The sequence below is a fragment of the Aethalodelphis obliquidens genome, unplaced genomic scaffold (genome assembly GCF_003676395.1).
Source record: "Aethalodelphis obliquidens isolate GAN/ISIS:26980383/991018 unplaced genomic scaffold, ASM367639v1 scaffold6, whole genome shotgun sequence".
Taxonomy (NCBI): domain Eukaryota; kingdom Metazoa; phylum Chordata; class Mammalia; order Artiodactyla; family Delphinidae; genus Aethalodelphis; species Aethalodelphis obliquidens.
In genome coordinates this window covers 4,764,085-4,788,630 of record NW_020837950.1, presented here as the reverse complement: position 1 = coordinate 4,788,630, position 24,546 = coordinate 4,764,085, and the positions used below count along the sequence as shown (strand labels likewise).

At 42.8% G+C, this 24,546-nt stretch overlaps 3 protein-coding genes across 12 annotated transcripts in view; 2 read left to right on the top strand and 1 right to left on the bottom strand.

The window, feature by feature from the left end:
• Positions 1-3,355: 3,355 nt before the first annotated feature.
• On the top strand, positions 3,356-10,067 carry SLC10A4 (solute carrier family 10 member 4). The gene is made up of 3 exons (XM_027103014.1): positions 3,356-5,221; positions 5,996-6,206; positions 9,300-10,067. The coding sequence occupies exons 1-3, from the start codon at positions 4,626-4,628 to the stop codon at positions 9,810-9,812; spliced, it is 1,320 nt and encodes a 439-aa protein (XP_026958815.1). The 5' UTR covers positions 3,356-4,625; the 3' UTR covers positions 9,813-10,067.
• A 99-nt stretch (positions 10,068-10,166) lies between these two features.
• On the top strand, positions 10,167-15,606 carry ZAR1 (zygote arrest 1). 2 transcript variants are annotated; one of them, XM_027103015.1, is made up of 4 exons: positions 10,167-12,083; positions 13,776-13,868; positions 13,953-14,027; positions 15,297-15,606. In XM_027103015.1, the coding sequence occupies exons 1-4, from the start codon at positions 11,229-11,231 to the stop codon at positions 15,438-15,440; spliced, it is 1,167 nt and encodes a 388-aa protein (XP_026958816.1). In that variant the 5' UTR covers positions 10,167-11,228; the 3' UTR covers positions 15,441-15,606. The 2 variants fall into 2 exon arrangements, with proteins under 2 accessions (XP_026958816.1, XP_026958817.1); XM_027103016.1 differs by having other exon boundaries at positions 13,953-14,038; positions 15,297-15,410.
• Positions 15,607-19,098: 3,492 nt separating this feature from the next.
• Positions 19,099-24,546, bottom strand: part of FRYL (FRY like transcription coactivator) — a 244,633-nt gene continuing 239,185 nt past the window's right edge. For 7 of the 9 annotated variants that reach the window (XM_027103011.1, XM_027103013.1, XM_027103006.1 and 4 more), the window contains 4 exons: positions 23,626-23,643; positions 22,703-22,813; positions 21,504-21,694; positions 19,099-21,183 (listed from right to left, as the gene is read on the bottom strand). In XM_027103011.1, coding sequence (XP_026958812.1) covers positions 20,925-21,183; positions 21,504-21,694; positions 22,703-22,813; positions 23,626-23,643 — 579 coding nt within the window. In that variant the 3' untranslated portion in view covers positions 19,099-20,924. The remainder of the gene's footprint in view (positions 21,184-21,503; positions 21,695-22,702; positions 22,814-23,625; positions 23,644-24,546) is intronic. The other 2 variants (XM_027103012.1, XM_027103010.1) reach the window with 1 other exon arrangement.

The window sequence follows — 24,546 nt, the reverse complement described above, 5'->3', positions numbered from 1 at the left end:
TCACTTTTAATACTACCACTCAGATATAATATACACTGGAGAAATTCCCTCTAAGTTTACATATATTTAATATACTTACTAGAATATAAGTGTATGTTAATATGTGTTTATAGCTTTTTAAATTGCTTTATCACTTAAGATTATGTCAACAAGGAATTCCTCCCTTGTCATTAAATATTCCTCAAAATGGGTCTTGGACCCTCTGAGAAAGGTCATGAACTCACATTTCAGGAGAAAAATGTACGTATATAGAGAAGTTGATACATTATTTCAGGAGGGTCACATATTCATCCTGGACCAGATTAGGAACTCTGGTTGTAAACACGATTCTTAGCATCTGCATAGCAGTCTTTTGTATTAGTACATTTGTATTTATTAATTTTTTTCATCGAAGTATAGTTGATTTACAATGTTTCAGGTGTACAGCAAAGTGATTCAGTTATATCTATATCTATATATCCATATATCTTCTTTTTCACATTCTTTTCCATTATAGTTTATTTCAAGATATTGAATACAGTTCCCCATGCTATACAGTAGGTCCTTGTTGTTTACCTATTTTATATATAGTAGTGTATGCCTGTCAATCCCAAATTCCTAATTTATCCCTCCTCCACCCATTTCCCCCTTTGGCAACCATAAGTTCGTTTTCTATGTCTGTGACTCTATTTCTGTTTTGTAAATAAATTCATTTGTATCATTTTTTAAGATTCCACATATAAGTGATATCATATAATATTTGTCTTTTTCCATCTGACTTACTTCACTTAGTATGATAACCTCTAGGTCTATCCATGTTGCTGCAAATGACATTATTTCATTCTTTTTAATGGCTGAGTAATATTCCATTGTATATATGGACCACATCTTCTTTATCCATTCATCTGTCGATGGACATTTAGGTTGCTTCCATATCTTGGCTACTGTAAATAGTGCTGAAGAGAACACTGGAGTACCTGTATCTTTTTGAATTAGAGTTTTCATGTTTTCCAGATATATGCCCAGGAATGGGATTGCCGGATCATATGGTAACTTTATTTAAGGTTATTCCTATTCAACCACATCATATTCGGTTTAGGAGGACAGACTTTGGGATCCAAAAACTTGAGTTCAAAGCCTAGCTCTATCCCTACTAGGGGGTGACTTGGCAAATTTCTTTCTCTCTCTCCTTTTTTTTTTTTTTTTGACTTGGCAAATTTCTAACCTCATTAAGCCTGTTATGAAGATTGAGTGAGATGATCCATGATTAAAAGCTTAGTAGATTGTCTGTATGTAAGCATTCAATGTAGCTCTCTTTTTTTTTTAATTCCCTGATTGTTTTCTTGGATAAACACCTAGAAATAGAATTGCTGGATCAAAGGAAATGCACATTTTTAGGACTACTCTCATCAACACCAAGTTTTTTTCTAGAAAGTATACACCGCTAGCAGGATGAGAGGGTATGCAGTTGATAGTATCCTTGCCACCATAACATAATATAATTTATGTCAGTTTTTTCTGACAGTGGAAAAATGGCATCTATAGGGTTGGCCAAAAAGTTCGTTCGGGCTTTCCATAACATCTTACAGAAAACCCGAACAAACTTTTTGGCCAATCCAATAGTTGCTTCAATTTAATTTCTTTGGTTTTTCCTTTTTGTGATCTTGTGTGTCTACTCATATCATTTGCCTTTTTCCCTATTGTATTGCTTGTTCTTGTTAATTTGTAAAACTGTTTTATAAATTAATGATACTAGCTCTTGGTTTTACATACGTTGCAAATATTTTTCTCATTTTATAATTTGCTTTTAGTTTTTTAAATGCTCTTCTGACAACACCAAAGGTAAAAATTCTTATATAGCTGTATCTACTGAGCTTCCCATTATGATTTCTTCTGTTACTTTTTTGCTTGGGAAGATTTTCCCTATCCAAAGATGAGATAAATACTAGCTAATATTTTTCTCCAGCATTTTGTTCCATTATTATTATTTCTTTAATCCATCTGGAATTAATTTTGGTGTACGCTGTGCAAGAAGGCTCTAAATTTATTTTCCCCCAAATGGCATATTTTCCATCTATGTTGTCATCTCTCCCTTCTATGTGTTTTCTCCCTTCTGGGTGGGCCAGACTCTCCTTGGTGGCAGCAAGAGTAAAGGTAAGGCAATTGAGAAAGAGAAGTGACCCATGCCAGCTTGCCAAAATCACCTCATCTGGAGAACTAGCTCTGTTTTCTAATCCTGGGCTTTTCTCCTAAGTAGTGAAGGAGATCAGAAGGAAGAGGGGAGGCAAGAACATCTGCTTTATTTACAACAATCACACCAGGTGTGCAGGCCCCAAGAAGTCCTCAAGGCTGCAGGTTGAGCATGATCCTGCTGATTTACAACCCAAGCCCAATACTTTCTGATTTTTGCTCTTCACCCACTGCACAAATCACCTCCCATATCCCTCCCCAAACCCCAAGAGGAGCTAGTTGGATGAGTTGGCCTGCCTCTAACTATGGCTTACTTAATTTGATTGTGGATTTTAATATCATTAACACAAGGAGGGGGCAAATTGGAGTGGTGTCTGCAGAGTTGGGCTTCAGCTCATGCTCTGCCATTTGTGTTCTTGGCTTATCTCATCCTGTGGTTCAAAGAATGTAAAGGTTCCACAGTCCTCCTCCTTATCTTGTCTGTCCACATGTCTCCCCTGGATGTACTCACTTAACCAAAGTATTTGGGTAGCATGTTTCTTTGTTTATCTGCACATAAGCCTAAACGAAAACTTGGAATATTTTTGGTCACATCCCACTTCCTTCAAAGCTCTACAGATATTAATGCATTGTTTTCTTGGGTTTATTGTTTTGGGGAAGTATGAGGGTATATTATTTTCTTAAATGCTTGCAGAAGCACTGCCCTCATGGAATGTATGGTCTGATGGCGAAGAAAGAAATTACTCATTTGTGATTGAGTGCAGTATTCTGTGAATTTAATCATATTTTTCATATTCTCTGTCATTTTCCTGAGATTTGGGGAGGAGAGAAGATAAACACATGAGCTCAGTCCACCATTGGGAAATGGAAGTCACCCAGTCTCCTCTGGTGTCAGAAAAGGGGGTAGGGACAAGTTTCCAGGAGGAAGGATTCACTCTAGGATCTAGGCTCCACACAGACTAACCATGGGCTAAGACTTCACCCTAGAAATTCCCACTGTTGGCTTTCACAGATCAACTGGCTATCACTTTTTTTTTTTTTTTTTTTGCGGTATGCGGGCCTCTCACTGCTGTGGCCTCTCCCGTCGCGGAGCACAGGCTCCGGACGCACAGGCTCAGCGTCCATGGCTCATGGGCCTAGCCGCTCCGCGGCATGTGGGATCTTCCCGGACCGGGGCACGAACCCGTGTCCCCTGCATCGGCAGGCGGACTCTCAACCACTGCGCCACCAGGGAAGCCCAATAATTGGCTATCACTTTATGGTCACAGCCTTCTCCAATGGCTCTGCCTCCTTGGTATGAAGAGAAGTCCCTTTCCTTTGTAGATGCATCTAGAGACTCCCATAAAGTTGTTGAGTCAACATTTCCAAGAACTCTGCATTTGATTTGTTTGGGGATAAAGCTGTCTGAAGCAGGGAATCTCACAACTTTATTTCTCTTCAGTCCTTTAATCCTAAGGCCAGGGCTGTACTCAAAACACTTCATAAATCTATGGCCACTGAAGTAGCCTCTCCCCATCTGCCAATAACTTCCCAAATACACATTTTTCACGGAGACTGTACTTAGCAGAGCTCTTCAATGCACGCTTTAATACCATATTCGCGGTGCACACTGAGCCAGCTGCTTCCGGGTTTGGCTGATGAGGCTGAGATTTCCCTGTGCCTTGGATTCCTGGTGTGGAAAAATCGAGCTAACAGTATCTCTCCCACGGCTCTGCTGTCAGAAAATCAAATGAAATAATGCACACACACATGCACAAGACCTGGCTCAAACCCCACCAATATTATTACTTTTTATTTTAAGTTGGAACACAAAAATCTTATTTAAAAATTGTAAGTTAAAACCAGATATTGTGTCTTACTACCAGAGGGCAGCTCCTATTAAGTCAGGCACCCCTCGGGATGCTAGCGGTTGCAAGCTCTTTGAACAGTGTGTATGATGTATGTGCGTCCATAGACAAACTCCTCTCTCTCTCTCTCTCTCTCTGTATGTCTGGCTTTCCAGATTTCATTATCAAAGAGGCACAGCCCATCAGAGAACTTGGTCAGCAGCCAGGCACAGTTTTTTCTTCTTCTTGTCCTTTGTCAGGTCTTTGTTCCGCCCCTGGCTACACTCTAACAGAACCACTTACTGGTGATTAAAAGGAGGGGACTCGGCGGCGGGGGCGGCGCCTGCGGGCGCGGGGGCCCAGCGATTGGGTTCACCCTCGGGGGCTGTGCTTTCTTAAGTGCCAGCCAGCGGCCTTCGGCCGACCCCCAGCCGAGCACCGACCCGTTGCCCCGGACGTCAGCCGCGCGTAGCACAGCCTTGCCACCGGCTCCCGTTTGGCGGGTGCGGACGGGCGGACAGACAGACGGACGGCGGTGGCGACCGAAGGCGCAGAGTCGCGCGCGGCGGGAGGGCAGAGAAATCCGCAGGGCGGGCAGGAGCCAGACTCGCAGCCTCCCGCCGAAGCGCCATGGACGGCACCGGCAACGCCACCCTGCTCTTCGGCCCGTCCTCGCTGCAGCCGGACAACTACACCTTGTCGCCCACCGCCAGCAGCCTGAACCCCGGCCCAGACGCCCCCCTGGCGCCCGCCTCCAGCGCCGGCCCCAGCCCCGGGCTCAGTGTCGCGCCGGGGCCCGGCGTCAGTTTCAGCCCCGGCCCCACTCCGACCCTGACGCCGACGGCCGGCTGCTTCGCGGGTGGCGCGGCCGGCCCGAGCCCTACCCTGTTCGCTCAGCCCGAGGCCGCCCACGAGCCCCCGTTCTGGGACACGCCGCTGAACCACGGGCTGAACGTGTTTGTGGGCGCCGCCCTATGCATCACCATGCTGGGCCTGGGCTGCACGGTGGACATGAACCACTTCGGGGCGCACGTCCGTCGGCCGGTGGGCGCGCTGCTGGCCGCGGTCTGCCAGTTCGGCTTCTTGCCGCTGCTGGCCTTCCTGTTGGCGCTCACCTTCTCCTTGGACGGGTCGGCCGCCGTGGCGGTGCTCCTATGTGGCTGCTGTCCCGGCGGGAATCTCTCCAACCTGATGTCCCTGCTGGTTGACGGCGACATGAACCTCAGGTACGGAGCTGCTGTCCGGTAGGCATCTCTCTTCTCCCAGTCAACCGCGTGTACAGCCATGCGTTCAAGACCAAGGAGGAAGGAAGGAGAGGTGGTTAGAATGAGGCGCGGAAGAGGGGAGAAGAAACTGGAGATGATGGGGATGCCTGGGCTTTGGAAGTCCAGGCAAACATGAAGAGGTAGGGTTGGAGGGGAGAAGATCTAGACGGGGACAGAGGTTCTCTGAGGGTCTTGGGGTCTCATCCACAACTGACTCCCCACCCTCCCTGAGTGTTGGGCTGTCAGTGCAGGTTTGCAGGCCCCGGAAGACAAAGGAAACTGGGAAGTCTGAAGCCAGGACTCACGGGAAATGTAAAAGCAAAATAGGACTATTGGCTCCAGTAAAGAAAGTAATCTCATATAAGACAATATAATTGAGGTTAATCCAACAAGTAGTATTCAGCAGCTTTACCATGCCTCATAGGGTGCTTTGGAGGATTAAAAAGAAAACAGAAATGTTCCTGGCTCTCACAGTCATCCAGACTGTAACCAGCTCAATAGGCTGTATAAAGCAGAGGGCAGCAGCCCTGAGATTTTTCTTCTCCTGCCTGGAGTTCACGTTTCAGTTGGGCTTAGCCATGATGCTCTCTTGGTGCTCCCCTGGGATGAAGCAGGTTCTTCCCTGACTTCAAGCTGGGGGACTTGCAGTCTCCCCCGTTCTCTTCTACCCAATGTTCAAGTAAGGCTCTTTGGCTCAAAACCCATTCCGACTTCTGTCCATTCCCTTTTCTGCAGCATCATCATGACCATCTCTTCCACGCTCCTGGCCCTGGTCTTGATGCCCCTGTGCCTGTGGATCTACAGCCGGGCTTGGATCAACACTCCTCTGGTGCAGTTACTGCCCATAGGGACAGTGATCCTGACTCTCTGCAGCACTCTCATCCCTATTGGTTTGGGCGTCTTCATTCGCTACAAATACAACCGGGTGGCTGACTACATTGTGAAGGTAAGGTCACTCTTCCCTTTGTATACTTTACACACGTAGAGAGTCCTTGGTCTCTGACCCATGGCTGAAACAGTGAGAAGTTTGGGAAAGAGAAGTAAGGAAGAAAAGGACTGGGTAGCCCTTGCATGGATAAACTTAAAAAAAAAAAAAGAAAAGTTTATGCCACAAATATAACTTCTGTTCCATCTTTTGGAACTTCAAAAATAATAGCTTTAATTAAGACACCGGGTTAATTAAAAACAGCATAAGAGAACTATCAGTATTCATAGGAGGAAACAGACCATGGGGGGAAAAGATGACAGTGCAATTAAATGGCAACATGTTTTCCACTAAGAAGTCATGTATTACTAAAAATCAAAGCAGGTAAAATAAAATTAATAGGATTTGTGCAGTACTTTTGAAATGCATTACAGTACTCTACTTTTTAAAAGTGGAACTCTAATTCTGAGAAACTCTGTAGAAGTTTCCTTTAAAATGTTTTATTAATTTTCCAAAAGTAAGTTTACACTAATAAGACAAAAAGTAATTTAAAAGTTACATCGTAAAAAAATTACATCATAGAATATAATAGAATACACAAAACATTGGCTTTAAAGCACAAAATAAAATTAGGTCCTGGGTAAATAATGCAGAATATATTCACATTACTAAATTTGTGTTTCTTTTCCCTTCCCCATTGCAATATTTCATTTTTAAAGGTAGTGGAAGAATGGGATTTCTATTATTTTGTGCAATATTTCCAAAATTGCTTTATTTTAAAAAATTGATGCTTTTTGTAGCAGTAGAGATTTTGTAATAGTTGATTGGAGAAAAAATTTAAATATTTCTAAATTAAACTTTCTTTGAAAACTCAAAAGTAGTAGTAAATAAGAATAAATCATGAACAGGATTCTCATTTTAGGAAGTTAATCAAATAAAATACATAACGAATTAGTCTAATTAGTGTAAAATGTACATGCAAATTCCTTCAGACAATGAAGAGAAAAAGGATCACTCTAATGTTTCAATTATGTAGATTTAAGAAGACAATTTTTTGTGTTTTACTTATACCAAAGTAATCTGATTATACAGAGGGACTAACTTTTATTAATATGAAAAATAGAGGGCTCTTTTCAGTACATATATCCAGCCTTGAGTAAAAAAATTATGCTCTATTGTAAGCGTATATATACTCTGAATGTAATAAACATATATGTACATGTAAATATACATATTTGTTATATGTTATACATAACATATCTATAGATCATTTTGAGATCACTAAGAACTTACTAAGCTTGATCATTAAGGTAATACTATTAATGTGATGGCATTTACTATAAAACCTTGGGAATTCTAAGAGAAAGTCAAATAACCTATTTCCACGCTAAAAACAGGTAAACATATTTAAATAACAGACAATTCAATAGGATAGTGTAACTTTGAGTTTAAGCTGAACCTATTCCATAGCCAGCACACTCATTAAGATCCACTTCATAATATTTTTATACTTTTGCAAACACTTTAAAATGAGCATTCAGTGTCAGTGTTCACCCAAATGATTTTAAATGGTTCAAAGGAAATGTTAGAGCCAATATTTTCACAACGAAGAATCAGATTTCCTCTCAAAGCTATTGATGTAGACACACTCTGAAACTTAATATAAATTTTGATTTATAAAAGTTTGGTTTCTGCTAATTGTACATTTGTAACATGAGTATCTTATATAATAATTACTTCAGCACCATTTAGGGTAGACTTTTTGACCAGCCCAGTTAAATTTTGAATAATCTTTTAAAGAATATAAAGTATATGCCAATCCCATAGACTCCAAAGGGGTATCCTCCCAGATGTCTAGGGAACCAGAAGCAACACTTAAACTGTTCTGGATCTGTAGTCCCCCTCACAGACACCCACCCAATCCCCTCCCCCATTAAAAAAGAAAGCTACCGATCTGAAGGAGAACTAGGAGAAGGATTTTTAGGTTTCCACCTTACCATTTACAAGCCTGTCTTATTTGCATGAGTGAAATGTACCAGTCACACATCAAGATGACACACTGTTTTATACAGTCAATCGTTTTTATCTAAAATCCTTCTATTATATATAATAATTCCTAAGCATCATTAGAGACTTACATGTGGGAGTTTTCTCATGAACAGGTGAAAAAGCAGGGAGTTGCAGGATTACAAAGAATTCCTCACATCTTATGTTTACATTTTTTTCTTTTCTCTTACCTAATCTAAGAGTTGTAATTGTTTGGGTACTGCTAACAATTCTCTGAGCTATAAAGTATTTTGAAGGTTAAAAATATCAGACACTCAGTTTCATAAATCAATAGGCTTTTATGTCCTGTGTAAAACCAGAACTAATTTCTTATGGAAAACACTGGGTCCTGTTCAGGGAAAGCAATGTCCATCTGTCCACTCTATTCATCAGACCATACCTGGTGTCTTGGACTCAATTCTAACTGCTCTGTTTTTAAGAGGCACATTCACAAATTAAACAAATGCTCAGAACAGTCAGGACTCCAAAACAGTTATGGAATGGAGGCTGAAAGCCTGGGACAGTCTGCCCCCAGAGAAGAGTAGCCTTCCCCTCATAACTGGTTTTTAAACTTCTGGAGGCTGTTTTGCAGGAGTAGCCGTCTGTCTGTGCTGCTCCTGAGGGCCTATCCAAGACAATGGCTGGCAGTTATAGAAGGCAAATGGTCACTAGACATAAAGACAGGTTGCCAAACAATTAGAGCTGTCTGACACGGCCTGGATGCCTCCTGAAGAGGTGATCTACCCATCTTCAGAAATACTCTGTCAGAGACTTTTTTTTTTTTTTGCGGTACACGGGCCTCTCACTGTTGTGGCCTCTGCTGCTCCGCGGCATGTGGGATCTTCCCAGACCAGGGCACGAACCCGTGTCCCCTGCATCGGCAGGCGGACTCTCAACCACTGCGCCACCAGGGAAGCCCTGTCAGAGACTTTCAATGGCGAAGATCTCCATTCTGTGTGGGAGGTCAGACTAGATGACTCCTCTTCCAAGAGCCCAGGATCCCCTTGCCTGAATCCCTCTTCAACTACCTTATTTTTGATGGCTTGTTTATCCCTGTTCTTTTACTAGGTTTCCCTGTGGTCTCTGCTAATGACGCTGGTGGTCCTTTTCATAATGACCTGCACTATGTTAGGACCCAAACTGCTGGCAAGTATTCCTGCAGCTGTTTATGTGGTAGCGATTTTTATGCCGTTGGCAGGCTACGCCTCAGGCTATGGCTTAGCTGCTGTCTTCCATCTTCCACCCAACTGCAAGAGGACTGTGTGCCTGGAAACAGGGAGCCAGAACGTGCAGCTCTGTACCGCCATTCTAAAACTGGCCTTTCCACCGCAAAACATAGGAAGTATGTACATGTTTCCCTTGCTTTATGCCCTTTTCCAGTCTGCAGAAGCAGGGATTTTTGTTTTAATATATAAAATGTATGGGAGTGGAATATTGTACAAGCAAGATCCTCTAGATGAGGATGAAGATACAGATATTTCTTATAAGAAACTAAAAGAAGAGGAAATGGCAGACACTTCCTATGGCACAGTGAAAGCAGATAATTTAATTATGATGGAAACCACTCAGACTTCGCTCTAAATATGGAGATACACAAGAGAGTTTATCTTGCTGAAATATTACTTCATGTTTATGGTCTGTGGTAGTGTCTATGGTTTACATAGAGAACAACAATTGGTTCACATTATTATACATGTAGCAGTTTTGATCTGCCCACCATAAGGTTGCATTGGTATATTAACCAAGCGTTTTCGTAAATTACAAATCAATGTCGTAATATAACTTGCACCTGGGATTGCTAGGGTGCCGCCTGAACAAATGTGCTTTTTGGGTTTTTCATCGTTACCGATTTCTATGATCGTTTCAAATATGTTAACTCTTAGAAAACAGGGTCTTGGAAATGTAGAATTTTGACGCACTATCTTATATGGGTAAAAACACGCTATATTTGTAAAGCATAATTGAGTTTAATGTACTTGTTGTTAAAAAAAAGTGTGCTTGCTCAGCTTATAAATACTTGACATTGTTAAAATTTGACCTGTATTCAGAAGAATCCCCAAACAGGTCTATTAAACAATGAAATATAGTATTTTATTGTCCAACCTGTATCAAATCAGAGAAAAATTACATTAACGTATTTGATTACTCGACCTGGTATCTATTTGTAACGAGCGGCCAACATGTTTCTAGTGGACAAGGCATTTGCTTTCAGCTGGGGACTGATTTGGTCTTCTGCATTTGTGTAAACACACCCTAAATCAGTTTCTCTTTTGGAAAGTTTATTTGGTTAGGAAAATCCGTAGAGCGACTGTCTACCCCAGAGAAGAGCAACAGTTATCAGACCCTCGTGGTACTCAACAGCACCACCTGGTCACCGTTTGAGGTGGGGGGTTGGGGGCGCGGCGGGGGTGGAGTACGTTCTCCAAAGGGAGAAAACGATTAGCCTAGTCACAGATGCCCTAGAATGCTTTCCCTATGCACTTACTGAAAGGGTTCAATGCGTAGATTTCTCAGGGCAGCCCTGAGATGATGAAATAACCTACAATCTGAGATCGTAGGTATCAGACCCAAAGCAGTTCCCCCAAATCTTCGCATTTTTGCTCACTAGCCAGAGGCAATCAGCCTCGCCTCAGCTTCCCGGGCGGCGCCGACGATCACCCAGGGCTGGGGACCACCTGGCTCAGCGAATCGCCGTGATGGTTCTCCTGCTGGTATCCTCTTCACCTGGAGCTAGTTCACTTACAGACCAGTTCTGCTTCGCAAAGAAAGCCTTCTTTGCAGATCATCTCAGGGTATTTGTGCCAACCTCCGGGTGTGGAAAGTTCCCACACCGAGAAAGTCTGGCAGGGGCCCCTCCGGCGGGGACACCAGCGGGTGGCGGGGAGGGTGCGGGGGGCCGAGCAGCGCGGCCAGCGGGGGTGGGGCCCGCGCCCGGCTGCCCCCGGGAGGTCGCTTATTTAGGACGCAGGGGCGGGCAGGAGCGGCAGGGGTGCGCTGATGGCTGCTCTGGGGGACGAGGTGCTGGACGCTTACATGTACCCGGCGTGCGCCCTCTACTCGTACCCGTACCCCTACCCCTACCCGGCCGCCGCCAAGGGAAAGGGAGCGGCGGGCGGGGGAGGCTGGCGGCACCGGGACGGCGGCTACCCTCCCGTTTCCTCCTCCTCTGACGGCGCGGCCTCGTCGTCTTTCCCGGGCTACGGGCAGCTAGCGGCCGCCGAGTACTTCCACAGCTACCAGCGGGCGCAGCTCATGGCCCTCCTGTCGCAGGTGGGCCCCGGCCTCGCCCCGCGGCCCGGCCGCGCCAGCATTCGGGACGTGGCTGTGCAGGTGAACCCGCGCCGCGACGTCTCCGTGCAGTGCTCGCTGGGGCGGCGTACGCTGCTGCGCAGGGCCCGCGAGCCCGGCCCTGAGCCCGAGGGCGCGGCGGGCGCGGGCGGCAGCTGCCCGGCCTCCCCGGAGCTGGCCCGCCGGGGGCCCGAGCAGGGCAGCCCGCCGAGCGGCGCCCCGCGGCCCGTGCGCTTCCCGCGCACCGTGGCGGTGTACTCGCCCGTGGCCTCCCGCCGCCTTTCCACCCTCCTGGAAGGGGCCGAGACTGCGGCGGCCGAGCAGAGGCCCGGGGCGCCGGGCGGAGAGCGAGGGCCGCCAGCTGCGAGGACCCGAGGCCCCGAGGAGGGAGAGGGGTCGGCGAGGAAGGATCCCCAACGGCCGCAGTCCGAGGAGGACGAGGCCCAGGCCGGCGTACCGGCGAGCAGGGAGCAGCCCCCGCCGGTGGCCGGCGCCCCGGACGCCGCGGGCGAGAGGTGGTCGCCGCGGAGCCCCCAGCCGGGCAAGGAGCGCCTGCGCTTCCAGGTGAGTCCCGAGTCGGCCAGGGAACCGGCGGGGGAGCCCCAGGGCTGTGCGCCCTCCTGGCTTACGTCCCCGTCCCCGCCCCGCGGCTGCTCGCGACAAGTGGAGGCGCGCGCTCCCTTAGGCGCGGGCACTTCTGTGTGCCTTTCGGCAGCTGCTGAAGTCGTCTTTCTCCGGCAGAATTCAGTCCAGTGTAGCTTGCGTGTTGCTGCGATGGTAAAACACCGGTTGCACAGGGGTGGCCGAGGAAACGGCCTTTTAACATTCTTATTCCGAGCGTATTTGCTGTATAAAGCTCTGACCACGGGAGTGTAGTCTTGTGTTGATCCTGCACTGGATGATCTAGGATGGGTCTCGGAACATCAGAAGGTGAACTTAACTGGCAAAGGGAGTGGATTGCCAAGGATCCCACTCACATTTTCTCATTCAGTGTTAGAAACCGTTAACAATTGACTTCTGGGGTCCTAGTCAGGATCTTCTCTTGCCCTTAAGACGCACCCCTCTTCAGAAATCTAAGAGTACTGCTGGAGCATCTGTGCTGTGCTGCATTGCTGCCTGAGAGGAGCAGGCTTGGAAGGCCAGTTGGTACTTGCCTGAAACTGGAAGGGCTGGAGCACACTGAGGGCTTGTAACCCAGGGGAGTGGAAAGGCTGGAGAGGTATTAAGAGGCCCGGAAGCGTCCTTTTGGGGTCTCTTCCAGGCTCCCCAGGGCTGTTTAGTGGGGGAGGGGGAACACAGAGTGAATCAAGTTTGTGCACAAGCTGTGCGTGATCTTAAGTCTTTACCTTCCTGGGCTTCAGTTTGCTCACCTGTGAAATTGCTCAGTGTCCTCCAAAGTTCCTTCCAATTCTAAAGGCCTAACTCCAAAAACTTGTTTATAACTTGTTTCTCACTGAGAAGAAGAACTTAAGAATAAGGTAATACTACTTTTGTTCATATTATGTGTGAATTATGGCTTATCCGTATTTTAGATTCCCAGCACCACTCTTTGGTGGAAACTTAATTAGCAGCATAGAGAACTTTTTTTTTTTTTTTTTTTTTTTTTTTTTGCGGTACACGGGCCTCTGACTGTTGTGGCCTCTCCCGTTGCGGAGCACAGGCTCGGGACGCACAGGCTCAGCGGCCATGGCTCACGGGCCCAGCCGCTCCGCGGCATGTCTTCCCGGACCGGGGCACGAACCCGCGTCCCCTGCATCGGCAGGCGGACTCTCAACCACTGCGCCACCAGGGAAGCCCATAGAGAACTTTTTTCAAGGTGTTCACCCAAGATCACTTTAGGATGCAGAGTCTAGTTTCTTTTCTTGAGTTTAACCACTTCATTCACGTGTGTCCTAAGATCAGACCTATTCTACAGAGAGAAGCCCTCCCCAAAGAATCCCAAAGTCCAGGAACTCTGTGTGTTTGGCTTTCCCCTTGCCTGCCTGAGGGAAAACACCTGCTTAGTAATTGTTAATTTGCTTTATGAACCAAGATAATCTGGTACGTAAATTCCCGTGGGCCCTTGCTTTTCTTACTTGATTAAGCCATTAGCTTTCCTAATGATTACGTCGTGGAGACGGACTTGAACCTGATTCTACTTTCCTCCAAGATACGGAGTGGAGTTGCCAGTTTTAAGTGTCAGATCCTTTCCAAGCTTCTGAGATGAAGGCTAATTCAGATGTCATGTTGGTTAAACTCTGCTCTCCTTTTGCTCAGTTCTTAGAACAGAAATATGGCTACTATCACTGCAAGGACTGCAACATCCGATGGGAAAGTGCCTACGTGTGGTGTGTACAGGGCACTAACAAGGTAAGAAAGGCCCTGTAACTGGCATCATCCTGACAAAAGGTTCAGGAGGGTTTTACTCTAAGTTTTTCCTCTTTCCCGTCACAGGTTTACTACAAGCAGTTTTGCAGAACATGTCAGAAGTCTTATAACCCTTACCGAGTGGAGGATATCACCTGTCAAGTAAATTGAATGTTTGTATTTTGTGTTTGAACTGGGTAGTGATTAGAAGATTTGGAGGTAGTTTCTTGAATGTATTTCCTAAAAGAGCCTAGATTCCCAGTGACCTGAGGTTTTGATTTCTTTCTGGAAGGAGTTGTAGAAATAATACTTAACTGGGAAACAAGGCCTTGGTGTTAGGTTTTCTCCTGCTCTTGCAAACCTCGGTCATGTGAACGTCTCTAGAAGCTGTTGCCTCACTTGCAGTGTGGAAGAATGTTTGCTTTGCCTGAGACTCAGCTGAATGTAGGAGAAAGTAAACCTAGAAAACAGATTATCTTTCTACTATTATGAAGTAGTAAAGGTTGACGGCTTTACCCAAATGCGTTTTATGAAGCACATACGCAAGTTAAAGTACTTAGTAAAAGCACGGGTTTTTTAAAGTTTCCATTTTGCCTGTGAGTTCAGGAAGGGATTTGTTTTAAAGTCAACCTAAGCTGCTTTAGCTTTAACCCTAAGCTTTATGGGGTTAACTGGTAACACGTTGCTTGTTACTGTTAACTGAGCACTGCACTGTGATAAAGGGCTCTGATCATCGAAGAGGGAGAAGTGACTACACTTGCCTGTTAATCACACAGCTAGTGGAGCTTGACTTGCCAGTAGAGGCACAGCCTAATCAACACACTTGGCTCCAGGTGGATGCCGGAAGCATGAACACCGCAGGTTGGGTGGAGAGAAATTAAGTGTGGAAAACGTAGACTAACCTAGATCTTGGGAGAGTAGGGTAGATTCTCAAGTAGGAGAGAGGAGTTTGACAATGAAAGCGAACTTTCTAAGCACTCTGCTCTTGGCCCGGCAGTTGCTGCTCTGCCTTCTGCCTCAGCTTGCGGTCCTTCGGAGCAGGGAGAAGGGCTGAGGTCAGCCACTGGTGCCGGGCCTGCTAGTGGTTCCTGGCCTCACACCTTCGATGTTGTTAAACTCCTCTCTCCTGCTCGCTTGTTCTCCACCCTTCAAGGGCAGGGACAGATTTCCTTTTAAGCTGTTTTAAAAGAAACTTCACACAATTCAGCATTGAATCCTGTGCAACCTGGGAGCAGGACTGCATGATAAAATGCTCTACTCCTCCTATCCTTCTCCTTGCTAGGAAGGGATGTAGACAGAACAAGATTAGCACAGGACTTTGCTGAGCGTGCATTCAGTTAGTATTTGAATGGACTAGAAAAATAACTTTGAAGTTCCAGGACATCACCAAGCGTTTATGTTCTGTATGTACTTCTCACTTTTTTTTTTCAGAATTGTAAACAGACTAGATGCTCCTGCCCAGTAAAAGTTCGCCACGTGGACCCCAAAAGGCCCCACCGTCAAGATCTGTGTGGGAGATGCAAAGGCAAACGCTTATCCTGTGACAGCACTTTCAGTTTCAAATATATCATTTAATTGAATGTGAAAAAACCAAAACACTGGTCCCGCCGAACGTGTGCTAGTGGAGCAGACAAGTGAGCTTTTTTCCGTGTCCCTCTTCCTCCTCTCTGCCGCTCCCTCAAAGTACTTCGTGAAAGGCTGTATTTGACAAAGCTTGTCAAATAAAAGCATTGCAAAACAATTGATACACTGCGTAAAATCCTTAAGATTTAGGAGAGCCTGTCTTAACAGTCTGGGCCTTTTACTTTAATATCTGTCCATTGCTTACAGAGCAACCGGGCTCTGAACTAGGTTAGTCACTTGAGAGAAAAGTGTAGAGGGACTCACATGTGAGGTTTACTACTTGTAGGTCTGTAGGGCTGATGCCTATAAGAAATTAGTTGAATAAAAAGCCATCTATTAAAATGAGCATCCTTCTGGGGCAGGTGGAGGCTAGAGCCAGGCCTTGACGTTTGAGGGGACTCTGATGTTTGGGGATGGGTAACGCAGAGTCAGAACCCAGAGTGGATGGCCTACAGCTGATCTCGGTTTAGTCGGTGCTGAGGGAGAAAGGCTGTGAGCGCTGGTGACTTGCTAATCACGATGTCACCGGTACGGATGGGAACAGGGTGGTTAAGGGCAGCTTTAAGATGTTAAGTAACTTCAAGTGGACTTCAGCTGGTAATTTGTTAACTTAAAAAAAAAAAAGCCCTCCTAAATGTATTTAAAGATTCAGTTAGAGGCAGCTTTATTTAACCTTTGTCATTATGCGCTTGCAGTTCTGTAAGTGGAAACGGTGTTTGGCGCCACCTAACACAGGGATTCTCATCCTAACCTGGTTACCAAGCTTTCTACCCGATTACCAAGAAAACACTGAGACCGGGCACCAGCGCTCTCCCGGTGCAGGGATGGGGGTGGGGGATGATGTGAGGGATTTTAATGAAATCAGAGTTGAGAGCTGTTGATTTCTTGGTTACAGAAACCACATAATTGGAACCAGGTGCTAATTAGGCCTCCTTCCAGTTTTCTAAGCATCCCATTTTTAAGTTAACCCTACTACCTCATAGGCCATATATAGTAAGTCTGTTAACATCTTGGATGCTTGAATGTAGACAAATATGGAGAATGAAAGAAACGAAAATGAGTTTGAAGTCTCTAGAACCCTTTATAGCAAGAGGGAAGGCCTCTAACCATATGGCTTGGGAAGGTGTTTGTAAAAAGGCAGATTCTTAGGTCCCTGTCTCTACTGAATCACTACATGGAGGTGAAGCATTGAATAAGCGCCCCAGGTATTGCTTATGGAATTGAAGTGTGAAAACTACAATTGAGTCAGCCTTGCACTTACCATAGAAAAACATGGCTGTGGGCTCTGCCCTCATAAAACTTCCAGTGTAGCGGGTAGATGGCCATTAATTTCCTGTATAAAACTTCTGCCATGTGCCATGTAAGACCTACTTGGTGCCCGGTAGGAGAAAAAAAAAGGATCTGACCTGGGGAGGTCAGGGAAGCCTTGCCTAAAAAATGACACGACAGCTGAGCTAAAGTTTGGATGAGTTGAATTAGACAAAGAGGGGAAGAAAGAACTTTTCCAGACTAAGCTAATGTGTGCAAAGGCCCAGTGGTAGAGAAAGCCAGGAGGCCACAGGGGCAGGGATGGGGATGATGGCAGGTGCAACTGATAGGCTCAGGCTGGGAGGACTCTTTGGACCTTGCTCAGGAGGACTGTTTTTCATGTCATCAGTAAGAATCCACTGAAAGGTTTATAAAGCTGTGGTGGGGCATGGTGACAGATTCACCTTTTAAAAAAAATAATCACTCTGGCAGTATGGTGGACGCCTGTAAACCTGTAAGGAGTCTTGCAAAGGTCAGATAAAATGGTGGTGGGACCAAAGAGAAGTGAAGGATGAGAACTCTAGGTGTGGGTGAAGGTGATGTGTTTTGTGCTAACACTATTAACTCCTGAGGTGGTTGAGGGGTATGTACAGGGATAGGAAACCGATCTGACTCCCGTGACATGCAAGGGGTACATAATATTCACTCTAAGCATTTGCTGAATGAATGAGGAACAACAGAAGTATACCTTCAATGAGTCCTAGGACAAATTCAGTGGTTATTAATACAGCTATTAAAATGGCTATTAATCATTCTTTAAGCTTAATATTGTTTGCCATTAATTTTCCTAATAGAGCAGCTAACCCTATTTTACAGCTGAGGAAAGCAAGGATCAAAATATGTGTCACTTAGAGTTAGTGGCCATTCAGACATTGAACAAAGTGGTATAAAAACTCATGATTCATAAGAGTTATGGTGATTACATTCTACCAGTAAGGCACTGTCAAACTGTATGTATAATTGGAAATTTATAAAATTGATTTTTCTTTGAGAGATTGAGAGGCTAGAAGGAAATATCCCAGAATACTGTTCTCTCTGGGTGTCAAGAGAAGTGATTCTAGTTTTGTTCATATTTCTTACGTTTGCTAAAGTGACAGTGGATTACTTTGAAAATTTAAAAATAAGAATGCCATAAAGTACAATTATTATCACATTGATTCTTATTTCCTCTAGTGTAGGTTATGCTGGTGGATGAGCAGTTCTCATAGACCAAAAGGAGGTACACTCACTCTGGCTTTGGTGAGTCTGTTCCAAGAAAATGTCTGACGATTTCCTAAATTTAAGGTAGATCTTATATCACTAAAAGTAGAAAATATTTTCTAAATTGTGTAAAAATCCTTTGGATTTTTCTTCTTTGGAGAAACTGCCAGATATTTGTTTTTAATATTTTTTAATTTGTTTGGCTGCACCGGGTCTTAGTTGCAGCGCTCGGGATCTTTTTAGTTGTGGCATGCAAACTCTTAGTTGCGCGTGTGGGATCTAGTTCCCTGACCAGGGATCAAACCCGGGCCGTCTGCATTGGGAGCGCGAGTCTTAGTCACTGGACCACCAGGGAAGTACCCAGATCTCTTATCTTGTGATTTTACAAACTTACTGTTTAAAAATGATAAATTTAGTGGGCAAAGGAAAAAGTTTGTATGAGCAAAGACTGGGCTCTGATTGGAACTAAATAAGGTGTTTAATAAATTAAGCATTTGATATATTTTGTTAATAAGTGCAAACTTTGGACCCAGAGGACAAGGAGCAAAAAATTATAGGTTTTAAGGAAATCTGATTTGCAAAAGGACAATCCTAATGACTTTATATCTGCATCTTGCTTTCTGCATGTGTATTAATCTTTATTACATTATTAATAGGCTTAGTTACATATAAATAGGAGAAGGAAATTTCAACTGTTTGGAAGGTTTGGTTTGGGTAATTAGTCAATTGAACCGAATCTGTTCTCCCCCCGCCCCTTTTTTTTTTTTTTGCGGTATTTTTTTTTTTTTTTTTTTTGCGGTACGCGGGCCTCTCACTGTTGTGGCCTCTCCCGTTGCGGAGCACAGGCTCCGGACGCGCAGGCCCAGCGGCCGTGGCTCACGGGTGCAGCCGCTCCGCGGCATGTGGGATCCTCCCGGGCCGGGGCACGAACCCGTGTCCCCTGCATCGGCAGGTGGACTCCCAAGCACTGCGCCACCAGGGAAGCCCTGTTCTCCCCTTTTGAAGGAAAATTATTTTTAAGAATAATGAAGGCAACATTTGAAAAGTTCCTTAATTACGCACACTCTAGTCATTCATCCTTTCTTAAAATACAACACAAACCAACAGCTACAATGCTTTTTTATTTTAACAAAAAGGATATAAGGAGGGTGAGAAAAATAGGGGATGGTAAGATAGGCTGTAAAGTGTGGTGTGTCTCCAGACACCCACCCCTCTCTTCCTGCCCCGCACCCAGAAGTTATTAAATAATTTAAAGGACACCATTTACAGTACCAGAACACCATCAAAATAATTGTTTTTATCAGGGTCAAAAAATACAGTGATTATGAATGTGCTGTGACCAGTTACAGAATTTTACAGGTAACATAACTCTAGTCAGCAGTCCAGCGGCGTGCACAGGGCCCTCAGTTAATGCACTTGAGCATAATTACATTTCTGGCAGGGGTCTGCACCACCAAGAAAAGGCAAAGCCAAGCATTTCATTTCTACATTCTAAACTCTGGAATCCCAGAGCCCAGTTTAAAAGAAAAGTCACAGTGGATAAGAGATGCATATAAAAAATACAAGGTGTTCCTTTCAAATCAGAGGAATTGTGGGACTACATTCATTTCTTTTACAAAATGCTATTTAAAAAAAGGACAGAGAATCCAGTTCATGTTATGCTACAGGCTTGGACAGTGAATAAGTATATTGCATGTTTTGGTAGTCAGTCTTCAGGCTTCCTTTCATCTTCCCCCATAGCCCCAGGTTCCTTTAGGGTGAAACGTGTGAGTCCTGAATAAACATATAAAAATGCATTTGCATCTCTCTTCTTGAATTCTGCAGACTTGAGGGCCTGCAAGTCATATATTTTACCATCAATGACCACAGTTTTTTCTTTAGCTTTGTACACCTCTTGTATAACAGTGCATTGCACAAATGTACAAGAAAATACTGGGTTTAATCTATACAGTTTCTATAGTAATTATGGAGTAAAATAAGTTAACTTTTCTAATGAGAAGAGCTGACGGGCAGCATACATCTTTATTTTACATTTTAAAGTCTCTGCAGGCATCTACTTTGGTTAGTTATCAACAATCGTAACATAAGCACTGATCAGAGAACTGAGCAGCATTCCAATAACGTTAACAGATATATTATTTCTTTTTGAAATACTGGGAAAGCCCAGTTTTAAAATATTATTAAAATGTTCTAACATTTACACACTATGAAGAGTTAGAGCTAATAAAATAAAATTTTTTCAAAAATAATCTTGCAGTGCTCTTTTAGGCATGCTCTGAGACGTTATCACCAAACATCCATACCTTGAAAATATGACTATCACATATTCACACATCTCAGCTCGCACACACACACAATTCCTTATACAGACCAAAAAACAAAACACCCACGCCCTTATCCCACATGTTGGGGAAAAAAAAAAAAATTAATGGTTTTTGCAAAGAAGTCTTTCTGTGTATATCCATCCGACTGGATGTTCTTCATGTAGATGATTAACTATCAGTTGTTGATTATGCTTGTGACTACTAGAAATCCAAGCATCTCTGCAGGTCTTCAGCTAAAATGAACCAGCCTCGATTTCAGCCTCATTTCACCTGCTTTCCAATGTCTCAGTATTAGAGGCCATTATTGCAGACATTCTTAGAATTCTTTTTTCTCCAGAAAGTAAAATATTTGTATGCATCACTTTTAGCCCTTTTCTTTTCACTTAGGTAAAGTAATTAAAAAAATTCTTTCTTCATACAGTTATTGTGGGAGGTATTGGCAGCTGTTAAACCATTCGTTTTTTTCCCCTTCAGATCTGATTCTGACGTTCTTACTTTTTTACCCTGGTAAAGTTTGACAGTGAACTGCAAGGGTCCATAGAAGGTGCTCGTTAATATTCTTAATCGCCTTCAGTGTAGTCTCTTCCTAAATGCCTGAAGTTTCTCAGAATCCAGTGCTCACCAAATTTCCAATTGGTTTGGCCTGTGCTAGGAGTTGGTATGATTGCACCATGCGTAGAGACTCTCTTATTTCTAGATTAAGTTCCATCAATTTGTAGTTGGCTTCTGACATGTCCAGGTCAGAGCCTATGACTGCAAAGCTTCCCGTCTGGCCCAGGGTCTGGTGATGGAAATAGATGTGTAACAGTGTCTGGACAGGGTCATCTTCACAACTGCCAAAGATATCGTTGGGCCACAGAGATCTGAAAACACACAGTATTTTTAAGTCCTGAGACTCAAAGGAATTATTAAAGATAACTTTTAAGTTAATACCTATAAAAATAATTTCCTTTTGAATCACTGAGGATCTGTTTTAATATTTGAGAAAACATTACTGTGAAAGTATCACAGAATGAACAAAATCTAAAATTGGTGTCATTTCATTGGTAACTGTACAAAATAAGGTCATGTTTTCCTTTCACAAAGACATAATATTGAAACATCAAACTGAAAACCAAACCCAATCTTTATCAACTTCCAGTTAGGTATAAAGGCATCTCCTATAAATTCCTTCACAATTTACCTGAAAGCTTTGACTTGTGCTACAGCTGATATAAATTCCTTATTTTTCAACGTTTCAATTAAAGTATGAATGGCAGTTTCTATAGTAGTTTGTGCAGCTTTGGAAATGTCAATTTCTTCATTTTCTGAGGCAGACTCGGCTTCTTTGAGGATACTTTCCAACTGGGCAAGTTCCTCTGACATGTTGAAGACCTAAAAGAAATAAATATACCTTAAAAGGATCAATTTGTATGTTCGGTAACAACAAGAGCATTTACTTGGCTGTGAAGATACATCTAATGGTGGCAGTATTTTCTCTTAAAGATTATTTTCAACGGTTAAACTTAGTCCTTATGGGCAGTTAATATTTCGAGTTCTTTATTCAGTTGGAATAAATAATTTCAGCTGCCAAATAGTCGTCTTTACTCTTGATAAAACAGTTTGTCTTAAGTGTAATAACTGTTACATTGTAATAAGTTAAAATAATTGGTTGCAACCAATGTTTATATGGGGTTTAACATGTGATATATACTTCATCTCGGATAGTAAAAATACATTTATGTTATTTTTTTTTGCTAACAGTAGGCCTGGAATTATGGGATGATCATGAAAAAAAATTTTGACAGTAATGAGAAGTCTTTATATTTTAAAGGGTTACTTACCCAGGGTATTTTATATAAACCAGTACGTGTTTATTTTTTAAAATAAATTTAACCACTTTAGATTAGAAAGCGAAGTGATTTCCTCGGTGATAGTTTTGGTACCAGTGGTTGACAAGGGGGAAAAAGACTCAAGTCCCTACTTTTGAATCTATTCATGACATGATTTCTAACATTCGCAGTGCTCTTGACATGTTTATTCTTGTGTGCATTACTTAAACTATAGAAATACTATGTGGACAAGACGTTAGAGGCTTTCATAATACAATTTTGTCTTTATTGAATTGACGTGCTTCATTTTTGATTACAGATGATCTGTTGCTGCTACTGCGATCTTTAAGGTCTGGGATCTTTTAAGATCGCTGGATATCTGCTGTCAGATTTATGAACAGGTCCTGAAATAGCACATCATTTCAAAAACCAATACTTAACTGGGGTGTGTGGGGGGGAAAGATTCACTATAAGTGACTTTTCACTTTATTGCTCCTGCAAGGAAATATGTATGTACGTATTTTAATTTCCTAGAATCAGTTACTAATGCCTAGTACAACTGAATATTTACCTCTGCTTCATTTTTAATTGTGTTTACTTGATTGATAAGTTTACAGTAGGCTTGGAACAGAAGCAGCAATTGAAAATGCAATTTGTATAACCTTCGGCAGAGCTCCAGTTCCTAGAAATAAATAACACTGTGTTAAATTTAGGTGTTATTTTCCATATTTGACTAGACAACATATTTCAAATAAAAATTTATAAGTAAATAATTGTTAAAATTTGTTCTGAGCTTAATTTTTCTGCAGTAAGCAAGTTAATATGGTATGAAGTTGATGAAAGACAGATGAAAGATGCTCTGAAGACTGGGATTAAAATAAAAATTTAAAGATTATTGGTTACATAATTCATTTTTAGTGTGAAGCACATTTTCACATTAGACAAACAGAATTTTTCAGCAGGCAATAAATAGAATGCTTTAAAAAGAATTCACTAGAACTTAAAACTTTAACTTCATAACGAGAAGAATTTACAAGTGCATATACTCTTGCCACACTGAGATGTACATCTCACTGCGTTTATCAACAAGTGCTTGATAAAGCAAAAAGTAAAACTCTGGATAACCTCTCACCTAAAAAGTAGAATAGTTTGTCTTTAAAATGAGTTCCTTTTTTTTTTAAGAAAGCAAATTTGTAATCTCACTGAAACAAGACAATGAAATTAACAAATGCACTTGGATTCTTAAAATTAAGAAATATAAAAGGAGACATGTTAGAGATGTGTAAAAAGGCAGCGCTAGTTGTACAGGTTAATTATAAAACCTCATTGTCTTTGTAGGACTGAAACATTTCATGGATTAGGGCTATGCAAAACTGAAGCACACACTACTCTTAAAGCAGTCCTTGACAAAACATTGCTAGGTCACAAATGGCAAATGAAAACCAGTTTGTCTGACATGGATAAGTAGTCTATAAATTAAGACAGGTCACTTACTGCTAGAATTTCCATTTGCTAAGCAAGAAGGTGATCGGGTCACAAAAAATACAAAGGAAGAAAAAGACCAAGAATTAGTGTAACAAATCATTTTAACTAGGGTCACAGATGTCCCAGGCAAACTGAAGAACATTTAAAATTACACCCAAAAGAAAAATTTATGATGCTATTTCCAGAATAAAACTTTTTAGACATTTACTGTAACAATCCAGGGTGTTTTTCACCCTTTGCCAAATAACAGCTAAATCACATTTAGGCTATAGTTTATTTCTTGTGCAAAAGTTACAAAGAATAAAACTAGTGGGATATTGGGAAAGTTGGCTACTGAAAGTGGTCTTCTATCTGGGTTTTTATAGCCTTTCCAAAAAAAAAAAAAGCCAAATAAATTTCCGTTAGTAAAGTGGAAAACTTCTGATTAGAAAATATGAAATGATTTGCTCTTCTCAGAAAAGAACTGGTTTATAATTTTATGTAATATGTATTTGCCCATGAGAAGATTCTCTCTGGCGTGGCTCATTCTGGGTTGCCTACCCTTTGCTGCCTAAGTCCTAAGTTGCCATAATTAGTGCTGAATCGGAAGGTAAAATGTTGAGAGCAGTTGTGTGTTTTAAATTGCATTGCAAATGTAATTTAGTAAACCTCAGAAGTTCAACCCAACTAGGTTTGAATCAAACGAGATAACGTAAAATACACCGTGAAACATCCAGGTTCTGGAATATTTAAAAATTATTACATTAAAATATCTACAGCAACTTAGACCTAGTCTCATTAATGGAGAAGAATGACTTCTAATTAAAACAGCAATCGCCAGAATGTAAATACTGCTTCTAAAAGTCCTTCTTGAAATCTGCTTTTCTAAATAGTTTCCTCTGAAGCACTGTTTATATAACATTGATTCCTATCAATATAGAAGGGATTTGC

Excerpts from the sequence above, each read along its gene's own strand:
- ZAR1 (XM_027103015.1), top strand. The coding sequence starts at position 11,229 with ATGGCTGCTCTGGGGGACGAGGTGCTGGACGCTTACATGTACCCGGCG. Across the intron at positions 12,084-13,775 it reads AGGAGCGCCTGCGCTTCCAG|TTCTTAGAACAGAAATATGG; the intron begins GTGAGTCCCGAG and ends CCTTTTGCTCAG. Across the intron at positions 14,028-15,296 it reads TGGAGGATATCACCTGTCAA|AATTGTAAACAGACTAGATG; the intron begins GTAAATTGAATG and ends TTTTTTTTTCAG.
- SLC10A4 (XM_027103014.1), top strand. The coding sequence starts at position 4,626 with ATGGACGGCACCGGCAACGCCACCCTGCTCTTCGGCCCGTCCTCGCTG. Across the intron at positions 5,222-5,995 it reads GACGGCGACATGAACCTCAG|CATCATCATGACCATCTCTT; the intron begins GTACGGAGCTGC and ends CCTTTTCTGCAG. Across the intron at positions 6,207-9,299 it reads TGGCTGACTACATTGTGAAG|GTTTCCCTGTGGTCTCTGCT; the intron begins GTAAGGTCACTC and ends TTCTTTTACTAG.